General features: G+C 41.7%; 1 protein-coding gene across 1 annotated transcript; it reads left to right on the top strand.

The window, feature by feature from the left end:
* The first annotated feature begins 897 nt into the window (after positions 1-897).
* On the top strand, positions 898-20,128 carry zgc:113531 (uncharacterized protein LOC541359 homolog). The gene is made up of 3 exons (XM_043699068.1): positions 898-1,671; positions 15,324-15,453; positions 18,815-20,128. Exons 1-3 carry the CDS (start codon positions 1,285-1,287, stop codon positions 18,994-18,996), a joined length of 699 nt encoding a protein of 232 aa, XP_043555003.1. The 5' UTR covers positions 898-1,284; the 3' UTR covers positions 18,997-20,128.
* Positions 20,129-20,351: the final 223 nt, after the last annotated feature.

Raw genomic sequence — 20,351 nt, 5'->3', positions numbered from 1 at the left:
TCAACTGGGACCTTGGGTTCATGTCACACTACAGGTGACTACCATTGCACTCTACACAAACACAGACACTCCTGCATACACACACACACACAAAGGCACTCCTACACACACACAGACACTCCTATACACAGACACGCACACTGACACACACACTCCTACAGACACACACTCCCACACTCACACATGCACCCTCCACAGACTTTGACCCGTTTACACGTTTCTCTCTCACAGACGCTCACAAACCCCCACCCCTGACACACACACATACACATATACATATGTGGGGTGAATTTATACTTGCAGAGTTACATTGTACTCTGCTTAAAAACTGCATGAATCCACGTAAGACTCTGTTAACTCATTTTTTAGATTAGAATCAGTCTAAAGATTATGGCACAGACAGAGAACACGGGCTAACACCTTCAACATATTTTCTGATACCAATTTTTAAAGTTAACGTGAGATTTGTGATTTATGTATGAAAGAAATGAAACTAACATGGTCATTCTAACAGATGAGAGCCTTAACAAACAATCAAGGTATTTTTCAATGTATAATTTCAATTACATCACATTGCAAACTTTTGCTATAAATTCTGTTTCTTACAATTGTGTTCTCCACAACCACCTGATGAAGGAGCAGCGCTCTGAAAGCTAGTGCTTCCAATTAAGCCTGTTGGACTATAACCTGGTGTTGTGTGATTTTTAACCTTTTTTTATTGGTCCAGCACGTGCGAGTGGGTGGGACGACTCTTGGTATCTGCAGTGACACAAGATAGGCAGGAAAATCAAGACAAATCGATAATCCTGGGCAAAGAATCCCTCCCACTGAGAATAACAATCAAACTCATGTCCTGAGCAGACATTGCAGCGTCAAGCTCTCGCTGGGGGGGGAATAAAGGTGGAGAAAGTGAGGTCTGCAGATGCTGGAGATCAGAGCTGAAAGGGGGACTAAAGGAGACATTTGGGTGACGAACCAATAGACATAAGCAGTGACTTTTATTTTGCATTTCGTTTACAGCTGGAATTTGAACGTTTTGCAAATTCTACATTTACAGCTGCTGCTGCAGTTACTCCCCCTCTTCCCGAAATCCACAAAGATAGATCTCGGCGTTTTCCCAAAAGAGTTTTAAAAATCTGTTCGAGCATTTATTTGAAACGAAAGTTTATTTTTTCGCAGTGACCGCCGTATCCAAACGTCTGGAAACGGAGAGAGCGGAGGAGACCAGATCGATACGGCAGCATTCCTGCGCATTTGGACGGAAAGTTGCCTCTCCAATCCCAGATGCTACAAACAATCCTCCCGCATCATTGCAGCCTCCGGATTTACAAGGAGCCACCAAGCAGCATGTCAGTGCAGGCGGGCCAGCTGCTTTTCTCCCTGCTCCTGGCACTGTTAGGAGGGCACAGCCTGGCATTCTCAATGCCCAGGACTTGCGAGGCGAACGGCAGGGTTTATTATGTGGGTGAGTGGTACACGCTGGAGTTGGATCCCTGTAGCCAATGCGAGTGCACGCTGGCCGGCCCAGTGTGCACCCCTCACACCGAGTGTGGACCGCTGCCTCCAGCCTGTATCCATGTCAGCCACTACCCGAGCGACTGCTGCCCCCGCTGCGAGAGGATCGGCTGTGAATACCGCGGAGCTGTGTACGAGCTGGGCCAGCCCTTCCAGGTATCAAAGCGGCCATCGAGAAATCCCATTGTTGCAGGGGACAGAGCTGGCATTTTGTTAAGGAGGACTCAGGGGCAAAATCCCAATTAGATGATAAACTACAATTGGGATTCTCACAGAAAGTTGCTTCATGTCTGTCTAGTTGTTTCTGTTCCCTTTCTGGTCTGCTTTCTGGTGTTTCATATTCTCTCTCTCCGAATTTTTTTTGTGATATTACTTTGTTACATGACATTTTCGTCTCCACCCGACATTTAACTACGATGTCTGGTCTTTGTCTAGCCCTTAAACTCGCCAAATCCTTTGCCATCATCTTTATTTCACGGCTTCGTTTCTTGCTGTCTCTCTACTCTTCTGTTTAACGCTATGATCCGTAAATGTTCATTCCCCAACTTTTATTCCAGGTTTGTTTTCTGTAGTCTTTCTTTCCGCAAGGCTGTGTAGATGTGCAGTCAGTTTAATCCCTTGAGCGCTGACAATGCTTTTCAAGAATATTCCACTCAAACAGTCTGCCGTGGTTAAAATAAACTTTTTTGTTAATGTCTACCACAGAAGATTTTGGAACAGCTGTATGGATAACAACACATAAGCATTCAATTAACTGCCTTCTCAGAAAGAATAGTGATATTTATTGTTTTGTGTTCACACTTAAAAGGGTTGCCTGAAGTACAGATGTACTTCACAGGTAGAAGCACTTTGATGAAAAACACTATTAACTACACTTCAAAAGTACTCATCCTCTTTAGAATGTCTCCCTCTTGACTGTGCTCTCACCAGCTGTCCAATTTCCACTTTTCAGCAAATTCTTTCAAGATGTTATCATTTAGATTTGTGCTTTTGTCTCTGTCTGAATCTCTCCAATTCTGTCCCAGACTGTCCCTTCTACAACACCAAAATGGCTCCAACCAAAGTCATGAATGATCTATTCTGGTACCATCATGTGTCATAACTCCTCATCGTTGTAGCCTTTAGCACAGTTAAAAACATCATTAAAAAAAAACTATCCATCTCCTCTTTCAATGCTTTCAGTGATTTAGCCTCCAAAATGCTATGGAGTAGAGAATGCCAAATATTCACTACTGTCTTGGAGAAGTCATCGAAATGAACAGCACGGAAACAGACCCTTCGGTCCAGCTTGTCCATGCCAACCAGATATCCTAATCTAGTCCCATTTGCTAGCACTTGGCCCATATCCCTCTAAAACCTTCCTATTCATCTAACCATCCAGATGCCTTTCAAATGCTGTAACTGTACCAGCCTCCACCACTTCCTCTGGCAACTCACTTCATACACGCATCACTCTCTGTGTGAAAAAGTTACCCCTTAGATCCCTTTTATATCTTTTCCCTTTCACCCTAAACCTATGCCCTCTAGTCCTGGACTCCTCCACCCTATGATTTAATAAACCTCTATAAGATCACCCCTCAGCCTCTGGCACTCCAGGGAAAACAACCCCAGCCTCTGACCAGAATTGTACACAACATTCCAAAAGTGGCCTAACCAATTTCCTGTACAGCTGCACCATGACCTCCTAACTCAATACTCTGACCAATAAAGGAAAGCATACCAAATGCCTTCTTCACTATCCTATCTACCCATGACTCCACTTTCAAGGAGCTATGAACCTGCACTCCAAAGTCTCTTCGTTCAGCATCACTCCCCAGGGCCTCACTATTAAGTGTATAAGTCCTCCTCTGATTTGCTTTTCCAAAATGCAACACCTCATATTTATCTAAATTAAACTCCATCTGCTACTCTTCAGCCCATTGGCCCGTCTGATCAAGATCCCATTGTAATCTGAGGTAACCTTCTTCGCTGTCCACTACGCCTCCAATTTTGGTGTCAGCTGCAAACTTACTCACTATGCCTCCTATGTTCACATCCAAATCATTTATATAAGTGATGAAAAGTAGTTGACCCAGCATTCATCCTTTAGTTTTTCAGTAGTCTCGCTGGGAATTTTGAATAGTGAGAATGGAAGTTAGGGCAGTTGAATGTTCCTTCTGTAGAATGTGGGGGGTAAGGGTCACCACTAGTATCCCTGCTGACTGCATCTGCGGGGAAGTGCACCCAACTCCAGCTCCTTGAAAACCGTGTTAGGGAGCTGGATCTGGAACTAGATGACCTTCGGATCATTTGGGAGGCTGAGGGGGTTATTGAGAGGAGTTACAGGGAGGTAGTCACACCTCAGGTACAACAAGGTGGGAGATGGTTTACTGTCAGGGGACAGAAAGGGAACTGGCAGGCAGTGCAGGGGTCCCCCCTGTGGCCGTTCCCCTCAACAGCAAGTATCCCGTTTTGGATACTGTTGCGGAGGATGACTTACCAGGCATAAGCCATGGGGTACAGTTCTCTGGCACGGAGTCTGTTCCTGTTGCTCAGAAGGGGAGGGGGAAGAGAAGCAAAGCAATAGTTAGGGGGACAGATAGGAGGTTCTGTGGGAACGAGAGACACTCACAGTTGGTGTGTTACTTCCCAGGTGCCAGGGTCCATGATGTCCTTGATCGCGTTTTTGGGATTCTTGAAGGGGGAGGATGAGCAGCCCCAAGTCGTGGTCCACCTAGGCACCAACGACAGAGGTAGGAAAAGGGATGGGGACTTAAGGCAGAAATTCAGGGAGCTAGGGCAGAAGCTTAGAGCTAGAACAGACAGAGTTGTTATCTCTGGTTTGTTGTCTGTGCCATGTGCTAGCGAGGTGAGGAATAGGGAGAAAGAGGACTTGAACACGTGGCTACAGGGGTGGTGCAGGAGGTAGGATTTTGGATACCTGGATAATTGGGGCTCTTTCTGGGTTAGGTGGGAGACCTCCACAAACAGGATGGTCTTCAACTGAACAAAAGGAGTACCACTATCCTGGGGGGAAACATTTGCTCATGCTGTTCGGGTGGGTTTAAATTAATTCAACAGACGGTTGGGAACCTGAATTGTAGTTTGAGCATACAGGAGGTTGAAAGTAGTGAAGTCAGAAATAAGGTTTCAAGGATGCAAGAGTGCACCGGCAAGTAAGAAATTGGTCTGAAGTGTGTCTACTTCTACACCAAGAGCATCCGGAATAAGGTGGGTTAACTTGCAGCATGGGTTGATACCTGGGACTTCGATGTTGTGGCCATTTCAGAAACTTGGATAGAGCAGGGACAGGAATGGTTGTTGCAGGTTCAGGGTTTAGATGTTTCATTAAGAGCACAGAAGGTGGTGGTGGATGGCTGGGAGGATTGTTCACCAAAGACAGCATTACAGTTGCAGAAAGGACATTTGAGGACTCATCTACTGAATTAGTATGGGCTGAGGTTAGAAACAGGAAAGGTTACCCTGTTGAGAGTTTTCTATAGGCCTCTGAGTAGTTCCAGAGATTTAGAGGAAAGAATAGCAAAGATGATTCTCGACAGGAGTGAGAGTGACAGGGTAGTTATCATGGGGGACTTTAACTTTCCAAATATTGACTCGGAATACTATAGTTCGAGTACTTTAGATAGATCAATTTTTGTCCAATGTGTGCAGGAGGGTTTCCTGCCACAGCATGTAGACAGGCCAATAAGGGGCGAGGCCACATTAGATTTAGTACTGGGTAATGAACCAGGCCAGGTGTTAGATTTGGAGGTGAGGTGAGCACTTTGGTGATAGTGACCACAATTCGGTTATGTTTACTTTTGTGATGGAAAGGAATAGGTATATAGATTTACTAAAGAAGTTGAATCTCTTGTCAAAAGGAAGAAGAAGGCTGATGTTAGGATGAGACATGAAGGTTCACTTAGGGCACTTTTGAGTTTCAAGTTAGCCTAAAGACGTAAAGAAAGAGTTAAGAAGAACCAGGAGGGGACTTGAGAAGTCGTTGGCAGATAGGATCAAGGAAAACCCTAAAGCTTTCTATAGGTATATCAGAAATAAAAGAATGACCAGATTAAGATTAGGCCAATAAAGGATAATAGTGGGAAGGTGTGTGTAGAGTCAGGGGAGATAGGAGAAGCACTAAGTGAATATTTTTCATCAGTATTCACACTAGAAAAAGATAATGTTGTCGAGGAGAATACTGAGAAACAGGCTACTAGACTAGATGGGATTGCGGTTTACAAGGAGGAGGTGTTAACAATTCTAGAAAATATGAAAATAGATAAGTCCCCTGGGCCGGATGGGATTTATCCTAGGATTCTCTGGGAAGCTAGGGAGGAGACTGCAGAGCCTTTGGCTTTGATCTTTATGTCATCATTGCCTCCACAAATAGTGCTAGAAGACTGGAGGATAGCAAATGTTGTCCCCTTGTTCAAGAAGGGGAGTAGAGACAACACTGGAAATTATAGACCAGTCAGCCTTACTTTGGTTGTGGATAAAGTGTTAGAAAAGGTTATAAGAGATAGGGTTTATTATTTAGAAAGGAATAAGTTGATTAGAGATAGTCAACACAGTTTTGTGAAGGGTAGGTCGTGCCTCTCAAATCTTACTGAGTTCTTTGAGAAGGTGACCAAACAGATGGATAAGGGTAAAGCGGTTGGATTTCAGTACGACGTTTGATAAGTTTCCCCACTGTAGGCTATTGCACAAAATACAGAGGCATGGGATTGAGGGTGATTTAGCGGTTTGGATCAGAAAATGGCTAAATGCCTTACATTGAATTGAATTGAATTTATTGTCACGTGTACCGAGGTGCAGTGAAAAGCTTTGTCTTGCAAGCAATACAGGCAGTTAAACAGCATAGATAAGTAAATAAAAGGTAAACAGCAACAAAAACAAAAACACAGGTACAGGCGAATGTTAAGAGTTTGTGAGTCCATTCAGTATTCTAACAACAGGAGGGTAGAAACTGTTACGAAACTGGCTGGTGCATGTGTTCAGGCTTCGATACCTTCTCCCCAATGGTAGAGGTTGTAGAAAAATATTGCCAGGTTGGGATGGGTCTTTGAGAATGTTGGCAGCCTTTCCTTGACAGCGGGCCTGGTAGATGGATTCTACAGGTGGGAGGTTGGCCTTTGTGATTGTCCAGACCGAGTTCACCACTCTCTGTAACCATCTCCGATGTTGAAAGGTACAGTTGCGATACCAGGTAGTGATACATCCAGACAGAGTGCTCTTGATGGCGCAACTATAAAAGTCGGCAAGGGTATTCGCTGTCATGCCAACTTTCCTCAGCTGCCTGAGGAAAAAGATACATTGTTGGGCCTTTGTAACCAGTGTGTCCACATGAGGAGTCCAAGAAAGCTTGTTGTGGATGACCACTCCCAGGAGCTTGACACTCTCCACTCGTTCCACCTCTGTTCTGTTAATGGGTAGAGGGGGCATGAGTAACATCCCGCCGAAAGTCAATAATGAGTTCCTTGGTTTTGCTGGCATTGAGAGCTAGGTTCTCAGTGCACCATTTTTCCAGGTCTTCCACCTCCCGTCTGTAATCTGTTTCGTTGCCATCTGAGATTCGACGACTGTGGTGGTGGTCATCAGCGGACTTGTAAATGGCATTAGTCTGGTATTTAGCGACGCAGTCATGGGTATACAGTGAGTACAGTAGGGGGCTGAGTACACACCCCTGGGGGTCTCCAGTATTGAGTGTTAGTGAGGATGAAATATTGTCCCCAATCTTCACTGATTGTGGCCTGTGGGTCAGGAAACTAATGATCCAGTTTCAGAGAGTGGCGCTTAGTCTGAGATCACTACGTTTAGTAATCAGTCTTGAGGGGATAATAGTGTTGAAGGCTGAACTGTAGTCAATGAGTAGGATTCTTACGTAGCTGTTCTTGGCGTCAAGATGTTCTAAGGAGGAGTGAAGGGCACGTGATATGGCATCTGATGTGGATCTATTGGTCGGATACATTTCAGATTTAAATGGTGTCCCTTTATTTTGTAACTATGTCCCCTAGTTCCTGTTCCCTCATTAGGGGGAAACATCTTCTCAACACCTACGGTGTCAAGCTCCATCAAAATCTTGTGTTCCAATTCTTCTAAGCTGTCATGAATAAGGGCCTAACCTGTTTAACTGTTCTTGATAAGTCAACTGCATTACCATAGGAACTGCCCTCAGTGCCGGTATGTTTTCTTAAATATTGAGACAAACCTGAACTCAGCGCTGCAGTTGTGGCCTCACTAACACCCTGTACAGTTGTTATAAGTTGTAACTATTTTTTAAACTCCAGCCCTCTGCAGAAAAGGTCAAAATTCTGTTTGCCTGTTTAATTACTTGCTGTGCGTGACGTTTTCAGTTTCATGCACAATAATACCCACATTCCTCTGTGCTACATCTTTTTACAGTTTCTGTCTATTTTAATAATAGTTTGCCTTTTGATTCTTCCTCATAAAGTGCTTGACTTCATTTTAAACTCCATATGCCAAGTTTTTGCTGCTCATTCAACCTATTTATATCTTATGTACTCATCACAACATGCCATCCCATCTATTTTTGTATTGCCAGCTAATTTGGGTACATTACGCTGTGCCCCTCCTCCATATCATTAATGTAGATAGTAAAAATTGAGCCCCTCAAACTGATCCTTGTGGTACTCCACTTGTTACATCTTTCCAACCTGAAAAAGACCCATTAATCCTGACTCTTTTTCTTCTGCATATTAACCAATTTTCAATCTATGGAAAGTCAAGTCCATTATCTTAGCCTCCAGAAGAAACTTTGTACCCTGGAGACTCCTCCTACTCAACATTATGTAAACTTGCAACATTTTAAAATCAGGAACAATACCATGCTCATAACTTTGGCAAAAACATTATGGTAGGCCAATAGCAGGGAGACAGGAAGTTTTGCATGCTTTGAGTTGAGATTACTGGTCTGTTGCTACTAATGTAACCATTTTAAGTAACTTGTTTTCCAAAGTTGTCGTTAGAATGATTCGTATTCTTGACAAATATTATGGAGCCTGAACTCATAACATTTTGTATGATTTCCAAAATAGCATTAGAAAGGGTTCTATTATATTTGATGTCCACAAATCAAAGGACATTACTTCCAGGAATTTTTCACAAAAGTTTTGAAAGGCAACAATTTGAATTGGCTAATAATCCAATTAAATGCCTCAATCCATGACTTTTGTATTTTTTGTTTTATAGTTATTGTGTCAGGTTGGCTCAGAGCTATTGGCAGAGCTTTTTGCCTCAAGTAACATGAGGCATTGCTCTGGTTTTATTGTGAATTTTGTTCATTCTGGATCCATTGGACTATTTAGACTCAGGATGTCTCAGGGTAAAAGCAAGGACCGCAGACGCTGGAAACCAGAGTCTAGATTAGAGTGGTGCTGGAAAAGCACAGCAGGTCAGGCAGCATCCGAGTGGGGATGGAGGTGATAGGTCAGAGAGGAGGGTGGGGAAAGTTAGCAGAGTGAAACTCACAAAATATTTTCAGAGACTAAACCAGTTTTGAAGTTGGTGAGCAACACTGTTTCCCATCAAAAATTGAGAACAAGCAAATCCATTGTCTTTAATCACAGTCACTTCATCCTTTGCTCTTATCACTGTCTGGATCTGAGCAAATAGTTTGTAACCTTAGCACACTATTTGATCCCTGCTGAGCTTCTGACTCCATGTCTGTTCAATCAGCAAAAGATTACCTCCTCCTTCTCTGTATCATCACCTGACTCAGCTCTTCCCATGGTCCCTCTATTCGTGAATGGAGGGGTTGAGTTATAAAACCAATCTGGATAGGCTGGGACTTCTTCACTGGACCGTAGGAGGTTGAGGGGTGACCTTATAGAGGTTTATAAAATCATGATGGGCATAGATAAGGAGACGAGAAAAGGTCTTTTCCCTCAGATGGGGGAGTTCAAAACTAGGGGGCATATTTTTAAGTTGAGAGGAGAATGATTTGAAAATGCCCCCAGGGGCAACTTGTTTTACACAGAGAGTAGTTAGTGTATGGAATGAATATATATAGAATATAGAACATTCCAGCGCAGTACAGGCCCTTCAGCCCTCAATGTTGCGCTGACCTGTGAAATTAATTTGATGCCCGTTAAATCTACACCTTTTCATTATTATCCATATGTATATCCAATGCCCATTTAAATGCTCTTAAAGTCAGGATGTCTTCTACTGTTGCAGACAGGCCGTTCCACACCTCTACTACTCTCTGAGCGAAGACACTACCCCGATATCTGTCCTAAATCTATCACCCCTCAATTTAAAGCACTGTCCCCTTGTGTTAGCCTTTACCATCGAGGAAAAAGGCTCTCACTGTCCACCCTAACTAACCCTCTGATTATCTTATATGTCACGATTAAGTCACCTCTCAACCTTCTTCTCTCCAATGAAAACAGCCTCAATTCCCTCAGCCTTTCCTCGCAAGACCTTCCTTTCATACCAGGCAACATCCTAGTAAATCTCCTCTGAACCCTTTCCAAAGCTTCCACATCCTTCCAATAATGAGGTGACCAGAACTGCACGCAATTCTCCAGGTGCGGCCGCACCAGTGTCTTGTACAGCTGAAGCATGACCTCGTGGTTCTGAAACTCAATCCCCCTACCAATAAACGCCAACACACCATATACCTTCTTAACAACCCTATCAACCCGAGTGGCAACTTTCAGGGATTTATGCACCTGGACACCAAGATCTCTCTATTCATCTACACTGCCAAGAACTTTACCATTAGCCCAGTACTCTGCATTCTTCTTACTTCTTTTGAAATGAACTACGTCACACTTTTCCGCATTAAACTCCATTTGCCACTTCTCAGCCCACTCTGCATCTTTTCGATGTTCCTCTGTAACCCACAACATCCTTCGGCACTATTCACAACTCTGCCTACCATAATGTCATGCGCAAATTTACTAACCCATCCTTCTATGCCCACATCCAGATCATTTATAAAAATGACAATCAGCAGTGGCCCCAAAACAAATCCTTGCAGCAAACCACTGGTAACTGAGCTCCAGGATGAACATTTCCCATCAACCACCACCATTTGTCTTCTTTCAGACAGCCAATTTCTGACCCAAACCACTAAATCACCTTCAATCCCAAACCTCCGTGTTTTGTGCAATAGCCTACCATGTGGAACTTTATCAAACGCCTTACTGAGGTCCATGTACACCACATCAACTGCTTTAGCTTCATCTACCTGTTTTGTCACCTTCTCAAAGAACTCAATAGGGTTAGTGAGACCCAACCTATCCTTGACAAACCTGTGTTGACTATCCCTAATTAAATTATTCCTTTCCAGATGATTATAAATCCTCTGTCATACAACCTTTTCCAATACCTTACCCACAATCGAAGTAAGGCTCACTGACCTATAATTACCAGGATTGTCCCAAACTCCCCTTCTTAAACAAGGGAACAAGGTTTGTTATCCTCCAGTCTTCTGACAGTACTCCAGTTGACAAATCCCATCCGGTCCAGGGGTCTGTATATCCATATTCTCACCAGCATTGCCCTTTTCCAATGTGAATGCTGATGAAAAGTATTCATTAAGCACTTCCCCATGTCCTCAGATTCCACACACAGCTTCTCACTACTATCTTTGATTAGCCCTAATCTTACTCTAGTCATTCTTTTATTCCTGATATACCTATAGAAGGCCTTAGGGTTTTCCTTGATCCTATCTGCCAACAACTTCTCATGTCCCTCCTGGCTCTTCTTAGCCCTCCCTTTAGATCTTTTTGGCTAACGTATAACTCTCAAGCCCCTAACTAAGCCTTCACGCCTCATCTTCACATAATCCGCCTTCTTCCTCTTGACAAGAGTTTCAACTTCTCTAGTAAAGCATGGCTCCCTCTCTTGACAACTACCTCCCTGCCTGATGGGTATATACTTACCAAGGACCCGCAGTAGCTGTTCCTTAAATAAGCTCCATATTTCACGAAACACCTGGCCGGATTCATTATCTAGTACCAAATCCGATATGGCATCTCCCCTTGTGGGCCTGTCTAAATACTGTGTCAGTAAATCCTCCTAATGAACTGCCAGAGGAAGTGGTCAATGCAGGTACGGTTAAAACATTTCAAACACATTTGGTAAGTACATGAGTAGGAAACACTTGGCCAAACACAGGCAGGTGGGACTAGTTTAGTTTGGGAACATGGTCAGTGTGGACTCGTTGGACCAAAGGGTCTGTTTCTATGCTTAACGAGTCTGTGAAACCTTAATTCATAGCTTTATTACCTTTAGACTTGACTATTATTGTGTTTTCCTTACTGGACACCTGTTCTCTACCTTTATAATGTTGCATTTGCCCAAAGTCTGCTGTTGTTTCCTAATTTACACCCAATTCTGTTCACCTCTCTACTTGCCACCAACACTGGCTCCCAGTTTGAAATGCAGCAATTTAAAAATTCTCATCCTTACTTTTAAGTTCCTTAAATTGTTTTTTTTTAAACACCCACCCTTCTGGTAAGATTAGAATCAACTGTCTCAATATTCCGGCATGTGGTAGTGTCAAATTCTATTTCATAATGTTCCTGTGAAACATAATCCAGGCATCAAAACAAAGCAAATTGAATTTATATTGCAACTTTTTCTTGGATGTTCCAAACAATTTTGTAGTCAATGTAATACATTTGAAGTTAAGTTAAAAATATCAGACACAGTAAGAATGTGGGGGCCAAGGCGGCAGCAGTGAACTATAGTGGGCTGTTAATTGTTGAAAGCGTTGACATTTTAACTGTAAGTGTAAATTTTATTATCAGAAGGTGGCTCCTGGTTCAATATTAGTAAAATCAGTGTTAGCTCAGAATGGCTAGTGTCAGGAACAGGTGGGTCAACATAGGATGGGAGATTGTTTTTCTCTGAGAGGATGTGAAATTCACTTCACCAAAAAACAACGAAGGCAGGGTCATTGAATAATTCTAAGGCAGAGGTAGACAGATTCTTGTCAAAGGGTAAAGTAGGTGGGCAGAAAAGTGAAGTTGAGGCTATAATCCGATCAGTTCCAATCTTATTGAATGGTGGAGCAGGCTCAAGAAAACTTCTCCAAATTTGTAAGTTCACGTGTACTTTCATAAAAGCAAACTTTCATCCCTTAAAACACTTGGTTAACAAAATTATCAATCTCATTCAAAATTAATAATCTATTAAGCATCAATTAGCATTTGAAGAAGAGTTTCAAACTGTTACATAAAAGATTTGACTCTAACTTAAATTCGCCCACTAGTCCTCGACCCTTTAATTCGCAAAAGTTGTTGCTCCCTGTCTATACTAGTTATTTGCCTTAGTACCTCTTAAACCTTCACTGAAATTAAACTTTTCATAGGTTCCAGGGAATTCAACTCGAATTGTTGCAATCTTGCTTCATAACTTAACCTTTGGAGTCTAGGTATCATCCTGGTAAATCGGTCATGTTTCCTCCAAGGATGATATATCTTCAAAAGGTGTGGAACGTGGAATGTTCACAGTACTCCAAATAGTCTTTAGGCTTTAGTATGACTTTCACATTTTTGTCCTCCAGATAAAAAGACCTACATTCAATTAACATTGATTATTTTCTGCACCTTTTCATAATATGTTAATCCATTTATATGGGACCCTAAGTCTCTGTGGACCTCCAATGTTATAAGTTTCTTTTCAGTAAAAGGCTCTCTGACTTACCTATTTAATTAAAACGTTGACCTGACAGTTGCCTACACTGAAATCCATTTGCCACTGTTTCACAGACTTGCTTACTTTATTAATATCTCCTTATAATTTATGTTTCTATATACACTGCTCATACTGCCACCTACTTTTGTGTCATTGGCAAACTTGGCTAAATAGCTTTCTAGTCTGTCAGTAAGTCTTCAGTAAACTTGGTGATGTCCCAAAACAAATCACTGCAGGCCGACAGCACACCACTAACCAGCTCCTGTCACTTGGAGGATCTTCCCAATATCCCTAGTTTCTGATTATTGACCTGATAAAGAAATTGAGTAGCAACAATGTGCCTTCAATCCCACGAGTTCCAATTTAGCTTAACATCATCAAGTGCCTTCTGGAAGTTTGCATATATAACATTCATTTGCACTAATTTGTCCTGTAATTTAGTCAACTCTTCAAACGGTTCAGTCAACTTCATCGTGGATATCCTATCCTTTACAATTGAATATAAATTTTCAAAGTGTTCAGTGCTCTATCCTTAAATATAGACAAATAATTTCTAACAATACTGTTAATGACCTGTAATTCCCTGTTATCCTTCTCACTTTTCTCCAATAATGGAGTAACATAATTTTGCATCTAAAGGAATTGTTACTAAACCAAAAAATCTTTGGAATACGGCAACAAGGGTTTTCATCTGTTTGTTTTTTTAAACTCTTGGGATGGAAACTATCTAGTACGAGGAAGTTGTGACTATCTAGTGCCATTATTTACTCCAGTGCTAAAATTTTGCTTAAGAAGCTGCCTGTTAGCTTCAATGACTAATGTTTAAGATAATGCGATGGCAAAGTTTTATTTCTGATTTGACTTAAGTAAACTTGTCCCTCTGAGTGGAAAGCAATTGCAAACCATCACTGACTAAAACACCAAGAAAAAATGGTTCAGTAATTCGCGATCCAAAGACCTTCGTTTGGGCAGGAAACTCATAGAATGGAATTATTTTGCTTATGTAATCTTGTTAAGCTTCCTTGGGATTTTCAGAATGCCACCACCTTCCTGTACTGCAAATATTAATGCAAAGTAATTATTCAATGTTTATCATTTCTTTGACAATATCACTAGGCAATTCCTGATCACCCTGTATTTCCTAAATATTATTGTAAATGTGGTGAGCCTTTATAGCTATCATGCAACAATATTTATCTTAAACTGTAAGATTTCACTTGGGAGTGTGAAGTCCCAGATTGGGTATTTTTAAGCAACCTGTTCAAATATGTGATGGCACACTTCTGGAGTAGGTGGGACTGGAAACCTGGCCTTCTAGCCCAGAGGTAAGGACACTAACACTGCACAGAGTGGGAGATATTTTTAAATAATTTGTTCAGATATGTTATGAGCAGGTGGGATTTGAAACCCTACCTCTTCATTCCAAGGTAAGGACACCATCACTGCACCACAAGAACCCTGAAGTCCAAGAATAAGCTGGGAAAAATGTGCCAGTGAGGATAAGTGTCAGAAATTAGATCATACGTAATGGTTCAGATGAGGTTGGACACTTCCCTCCAATTCAAATTCTATTCAAGAATGGACACCTAGCCATGAGTGCAGGAAATTGACATCTGTATTAGCCCCCCCTTCGAACGGCCCACCACACAACTCTGCTCAACTGCAGTCATTATGTTTTCAATGCCCCAAGTAAGAGTATAGTTTTTGAAAAATGAGCAATTTTCAAGGATTCTGATGACTTGCCTGGCTGTATCTCACCATGGGATCCAGCCTTTTGAACATTGGCATTGCTTCATTCACTTGACATATTGGCTGCCAGACAAAAGCTGAAGCATCAGTAGGAACTTTTAGTTTGAAGATAGACTTAGACAACAGAAAAAATGAAATTAGGATGCTTTTTTAAAAAAAATATAAGACATTGTGGTAATCTGGAGCTCTGATTTACCAAATGTTTATGGATCCTAAGGGTCAATTGATACTTTTAGGAAAGAGATTAATGTGGAGTTGACAAACTATCCTGATGTAATAGATGTGAATGGTAGATCATTCTCGAAGAGCTGAATAGCAGACTCCTGTTTCAAATTTCTTGCCTTTAATTCATTTTATGACAGATTGCTTGCAAACTTTCATGTGAATATTTTCATGTTGTATTTCAGCCATCAGAGTGTGAACAATGTACCTGTGACATGGATGGCATTGCACGCTGTCTAGTCGCTGATTGTGCTCCGCCTGCATGTGTTAATCCAAAGTATGAGAAAGGAAAGTGCTGCCCAGAGTGCAAGGATGGTAAGATTTAAAAAATAATATAGATCACTGAATGGGAAGACATTGGAAATTATTTGGTCATGTGGGAATGTTTTCCTAATTGAAGTGCCGGCTATTTTCTTACTTAACTGCAGAGATATCTTGAGGTGAGAGAATGGTCCTGCAAATCCTAGATTAGACCATTTTGGAAAGACTTACTCAGTTTTCACCACAAATCATTGTCGTTCTTCCCTTTCATCTCTCAATGCAACTGCATTGTAGCAAATGCCATTGTTCAAGACATAAAACATTCCTTCTATCCGGTAAAGATTTAGCTAACATATATGGTGATCATGGTGGAGCAGTCTGTTTTATTTGGGAAGGACAAATACAGATTAGGATCAGCTTTGCTAAATATTGCTATTTTATCAGCAAATATGAACGTGCGTTGATTTTGATTTGACCTTTTGACTCCTGCTGCCCTCCTACACCTCCCACCTTGATCTCTCAGACTGCTGCATGCCCACACAGCTTAGCAGGAACTTTGCTCCTGACTCCTGAAAACCTTTTGATCATCCATAAACTCAAGTCTGAAGTGCAGTGTGGTGAGTGCAGCTTGCTATGATTCTGTGTCAGCACCTCCAAAACAGACTAAATAGATAAGGCACATAGGAAATGCCCATCCAAGTCACAAACCGTCCAGATATGGCAATATATTGCTATTATCACTGCATCAAAATCCTGGGAACTGTGCCTCATCGGTTCTGTGGGAGTACCTTCAGCACACGGATTGTAGTGGTTAGGAAGGTGGCTCACCTTTCCCATTTCTATAGCAACTGAGACAGGCAATAAATTCCAGCAACATCCATATACCATAATATGTTTTTAAATGTCCTATACGCTAATTGTGTCAAACCTTGTCCTTTTTCTTTCTGGTAGAGGAAACTGATTAGGTTGATACTTGGGATGGAGTTCATTTAACACAGTGCTGGGAGAGGAGGTGAATGGGGGAATTGCATGGGTCTGCTTCTGCGTTTGACCTATTGTTTTGTTTTGGAGAATAATGAGAGATGCACTGCTTACCAGCATTTTGTATTTTAAGTACAAATGTGATGGACAATTCCGGTCTCAATTTCTCCCTTTTTTAAATATTTTAGACAATAGATAATAGACAATAGGTGCAGGATTAGGCCATTCTGCCCTTTGAGCCAGCACCACCATTCATTATGATCATGGCTAATCATCCTCAATCAGTATCCTGTTCCTGCCTTATCCCCATAACGCTTGATTCCGCTATCCTTAAGAGCTCTATCCAACTCTTTCTTGAAAGAATCCAGAGACTTGGCCTCCACAGCCTTCTAGGGCAGAGCATTCCACACAACCACCACTCTCTGGGTAAAGTAGTTTCTCCTCAACTGTGTTCTAAGTGGCCTACCCCTTATTTTTAAACTCTGTCCTCTGGTTCGGGACTCATCCATCAGCGGAAACATGCTTCCTGCCTCCACAGTGTCCAATCCTTTAATAATCTTATACGTCTCAATCAGATCCCCTCTCAGCTTTCTAAACTCAAGCGTATACAAGTTCAGTTGCTCCAATCTTTCAGCGTAAGGTAGTCCCGCCATTCCGTGAATTGACTTTGTGAACCTACGCTGCATTCCCTCAATTGCCAGAATGTCTTTCCTCAAATTTGGAGACCAAAACTGCGCACAATATTCCAGGTGCGGTCTCACCAAGGCCCTGTACAGCTACAGAAGGACCTCTTTGCTTCTATACTCAATTCCTCTTGTTATGAAGGCCAGCATGCTATTAGCTTTGTTCACGGCCTGCTGTACCTGCATGCTTGCTTTCATTGACTGATGTACAAGAACACCTAGATCTCGTTGTACTGCCCCTTTACCTAACTTGACTCCATTTAGGTAGTAATCTGCCTTCCTGTTCTTGCCACCAAAGTGGATAACCACACATTTATCCACATTAAACTGCATCTTCCATGCATCCGTCCATTCACCTAGCCTGTCCAGGTCACCCTGTATTCTCCTAAAATCCACCTCACATTTCACCCTGCCATCCAGCTTTGTGTCATCAACAAATTTGCTAATATTACTTTTAATACCTTCATCTATATCATTAATGTACATTGTAAAAAGCTGCAGTCCCAGCACTGATCCCTGCGGCATACCACTGGTTACTGCCTACCATTCCAAAAGGGAGCCATTTATCTCCACATTTTGTTTCCTGTCAGCCAACCAATTTTCAATCCATGTCAGTATTTTGCCCCCAATACTATCTGCGCTAATTTTGCTCACTAAGCTCCTACGTGGGACTTTATCAAAGGCTTTCTGAAAGACCAGGTATACTACATCCACTGGATCTTCCTTGTCCATCTTCAGAGTTCCATCCTCAAAAGATTCCAGCAGATTAGTCAAGCATGTTTTCCCCTTCATAAATCCATGCTGACTCTGACCTATCCTGTTACTGTTATCCAGATGTGTCGTAATTTTCTCTTGCATAGGATTCTTCCTGCCTTTTATATACACACTTTATTTCATTTCTTTGATGCATTCAATATTTCTTTGTGTGCCTGGCTGAAGTAACCATTAGCTGAAAAATGTGTTGCTGGAAAAGCACAGCAGGTCAGGCAGCATCCAAGGAGCAGGGGAATCGACATTTCAGGCATAAGCCCTTCTTCAGGAATGAGGAGGGTGTGCCAAGCAGGCTAAGATAAAAGGTAGGGAGGAGGGATTTGGGGGAGGGGCGTTGGGAATGCGATAGGTGGAAGAAGGTTAAGGTGGGGGTGATAGGCCGGAGAGAGGGTGGGGGTGGAGAGGTCGGGAAGAAGATTGCAGGTCACCATTGCAGTAACCATTACTTTGCTTAACAATCTCTCTGCTTGGAATATTGGTTCCATTTTCTATTTTTTTTCCTCATCCTCCAATTTAATTTCTGATCTTATTAAATACAGGGCAACCGCAGTGTAGCGAATCCATTCATTTAAATGGGAAATTTACCTCTCAGGCAGGCCCCGATTCCTGGTTCTGGAATGTTCCATGTAATAAGTTGGGGACGCGGTAAACTGCGGTTAACTGAAACTATGGTAACCGGATCTGTGGATACAAAGGTCGCCCTGTACTTGCTTCTCTTTTCATTTTTCGTGCTGAGGAAGTACAATTAGGCCCTGCCCAAATTGTTAACTTATACTGACTGATCCTTCTGTTTTATGTAGAGTCATAGAGATGTATAGCTTGGAAATAGAACCTTCGGGCCTCTCAAACTTTGATATTTTTGCTTTTCTGGCTTTAATTCTTTTAAGTGTTGCAACCTGATAACTTGATTCCTTCATCTCCAATCCATAGATCCACACTGAATAATTTGAATTTTTTTCTCCACTATTTCAAATTTTAAGGTCCAAATTGTTACAGCGACTTCACGCAAAGTCATGTAATCCCAGGAGGGACCACTGTGTGGGTTGACAAGTGCACCAGCTGCCACTGCCATGATGGTCAGGATGTTGGTTACTGGGAAGGCAATCGTGTAGCCAAGTGTGTGATGGTTCCTAATTGCATTTTGAATGATGATCAGAATTAATGAATACAAGACTGTAGATAGTATTGATATTTTTTGCATCTCCTCAGTTCCCTGATATATACTGAAGGATGATTGATGTTAAAAAAAGCCATGGATCTATAATTGTAAACTGAAGTTTAATGAAATACACAATTGTACAGAAGATTAACCTTTCTTATTACAATGGTTCTGTGGATTACTTTTTGTCCTTAGGCTCCATGATCGTTAGATATGGTTTATTTTTAATAACAGAGCATTTTGCATATAATAGGAACTGCTCAGTGTATTACATTGTTAATGATACCAGGAGGGAGAAAGAGAAATTATCTTTCAATGTGAGATTCATAACTCACTGTTAAATTGATTTCATTGGACGTAATATAGAACATTTTCTTTAAGTTCTGTTGCTTAGAAAGGATTATAATAGCAAATTCTGTTGTTAAGTTAATGACTATTCATAATTTTTTCCACGAAAAGATTACAATGGAAGATCAATTAGCATTTTAAATGCCATCAGAAATGTGTTGGAATTTCACCATAATTCAATTCTTCCAGCTGAGTGATTCTTCTCAATAAACCTGCCAGTGTGAAACAAATAAACCCCCAACTGGAACCAAAGGTTTTGTATTCCACAATTAAATTTGCTACCACTTTGAAGTCAAAGGAATTAATTTTTCAACACCACAATATTTTTCCCAACAATGATCAACTATTCTCTTCCGTGTTTTGAGTGAAGAATTTAGGAGCATTCAAATAATAATGGACAATGAAACATCCAGCTGTCCATCCCTGTTCCACAGACTATGATGTCTGGTGCATCACAATACGTACACTCCCCATTTTACCCCAAAAGCAAGCAAAACAAAACCTAAGCCAATTTGGGAAAAACAAATGTGAGAATGTCCTCTTTGTACATCTTAAGTGATCAAAATAAGTGCAGGAGACCAATCTGACCCTGATAAATATTAAACAGTAATTACCTTCTTTACAAGGTGATCTCTAGGTAGGAACAGATCCAAACTTGTCTTTCACTGCACAAACCGGTAGCCTGTTGTCAAAGTCTACTTTTCTCTTACAAAAGGCACAGTCTTCTGACATCTAACCTTGCTCTGTCTTTACGTTCACCTGCCTCTCTTCCAACCTGGTTTACTGCATCAGATGCTCCCGATGTGGTCTTCTCTACATTGGGAAGACCAAACGTAAACTAAGGGAACGTTTCACCAAGCATCTCAGTCAAGCACACATGGTCCGACCGGACCTCCCAGTCACCGCCCATTTTAATTCCCCTTCTCATTCCTTTTCCAACATGACCATCCTTGGCCTCCTCTAGAGGAGGCCAACACGAACCAAACTGCAAACTGGAGGAACATCACCTC

This window comes from Chiloscyllium plagiosum, chromosome 11, assembly GCF_004010195.1.
Source record: "Chiloscyllium plagiosum isolate BGI_BamShark_2017 chromosome 11, ASM401019v2, whole genome shotgun sequence".
Classification (NCBI taxonomy): Eukaryota; Metazoa; Chordata; class Chondrichthyes; order Orectolobiformes; family Hemiscylliidae; genus Chiloscyllium; species Chiloscyllium plagiosum.
This window is presented reverse-complemented; position numbering and strand designations above follow the sequence as displayed.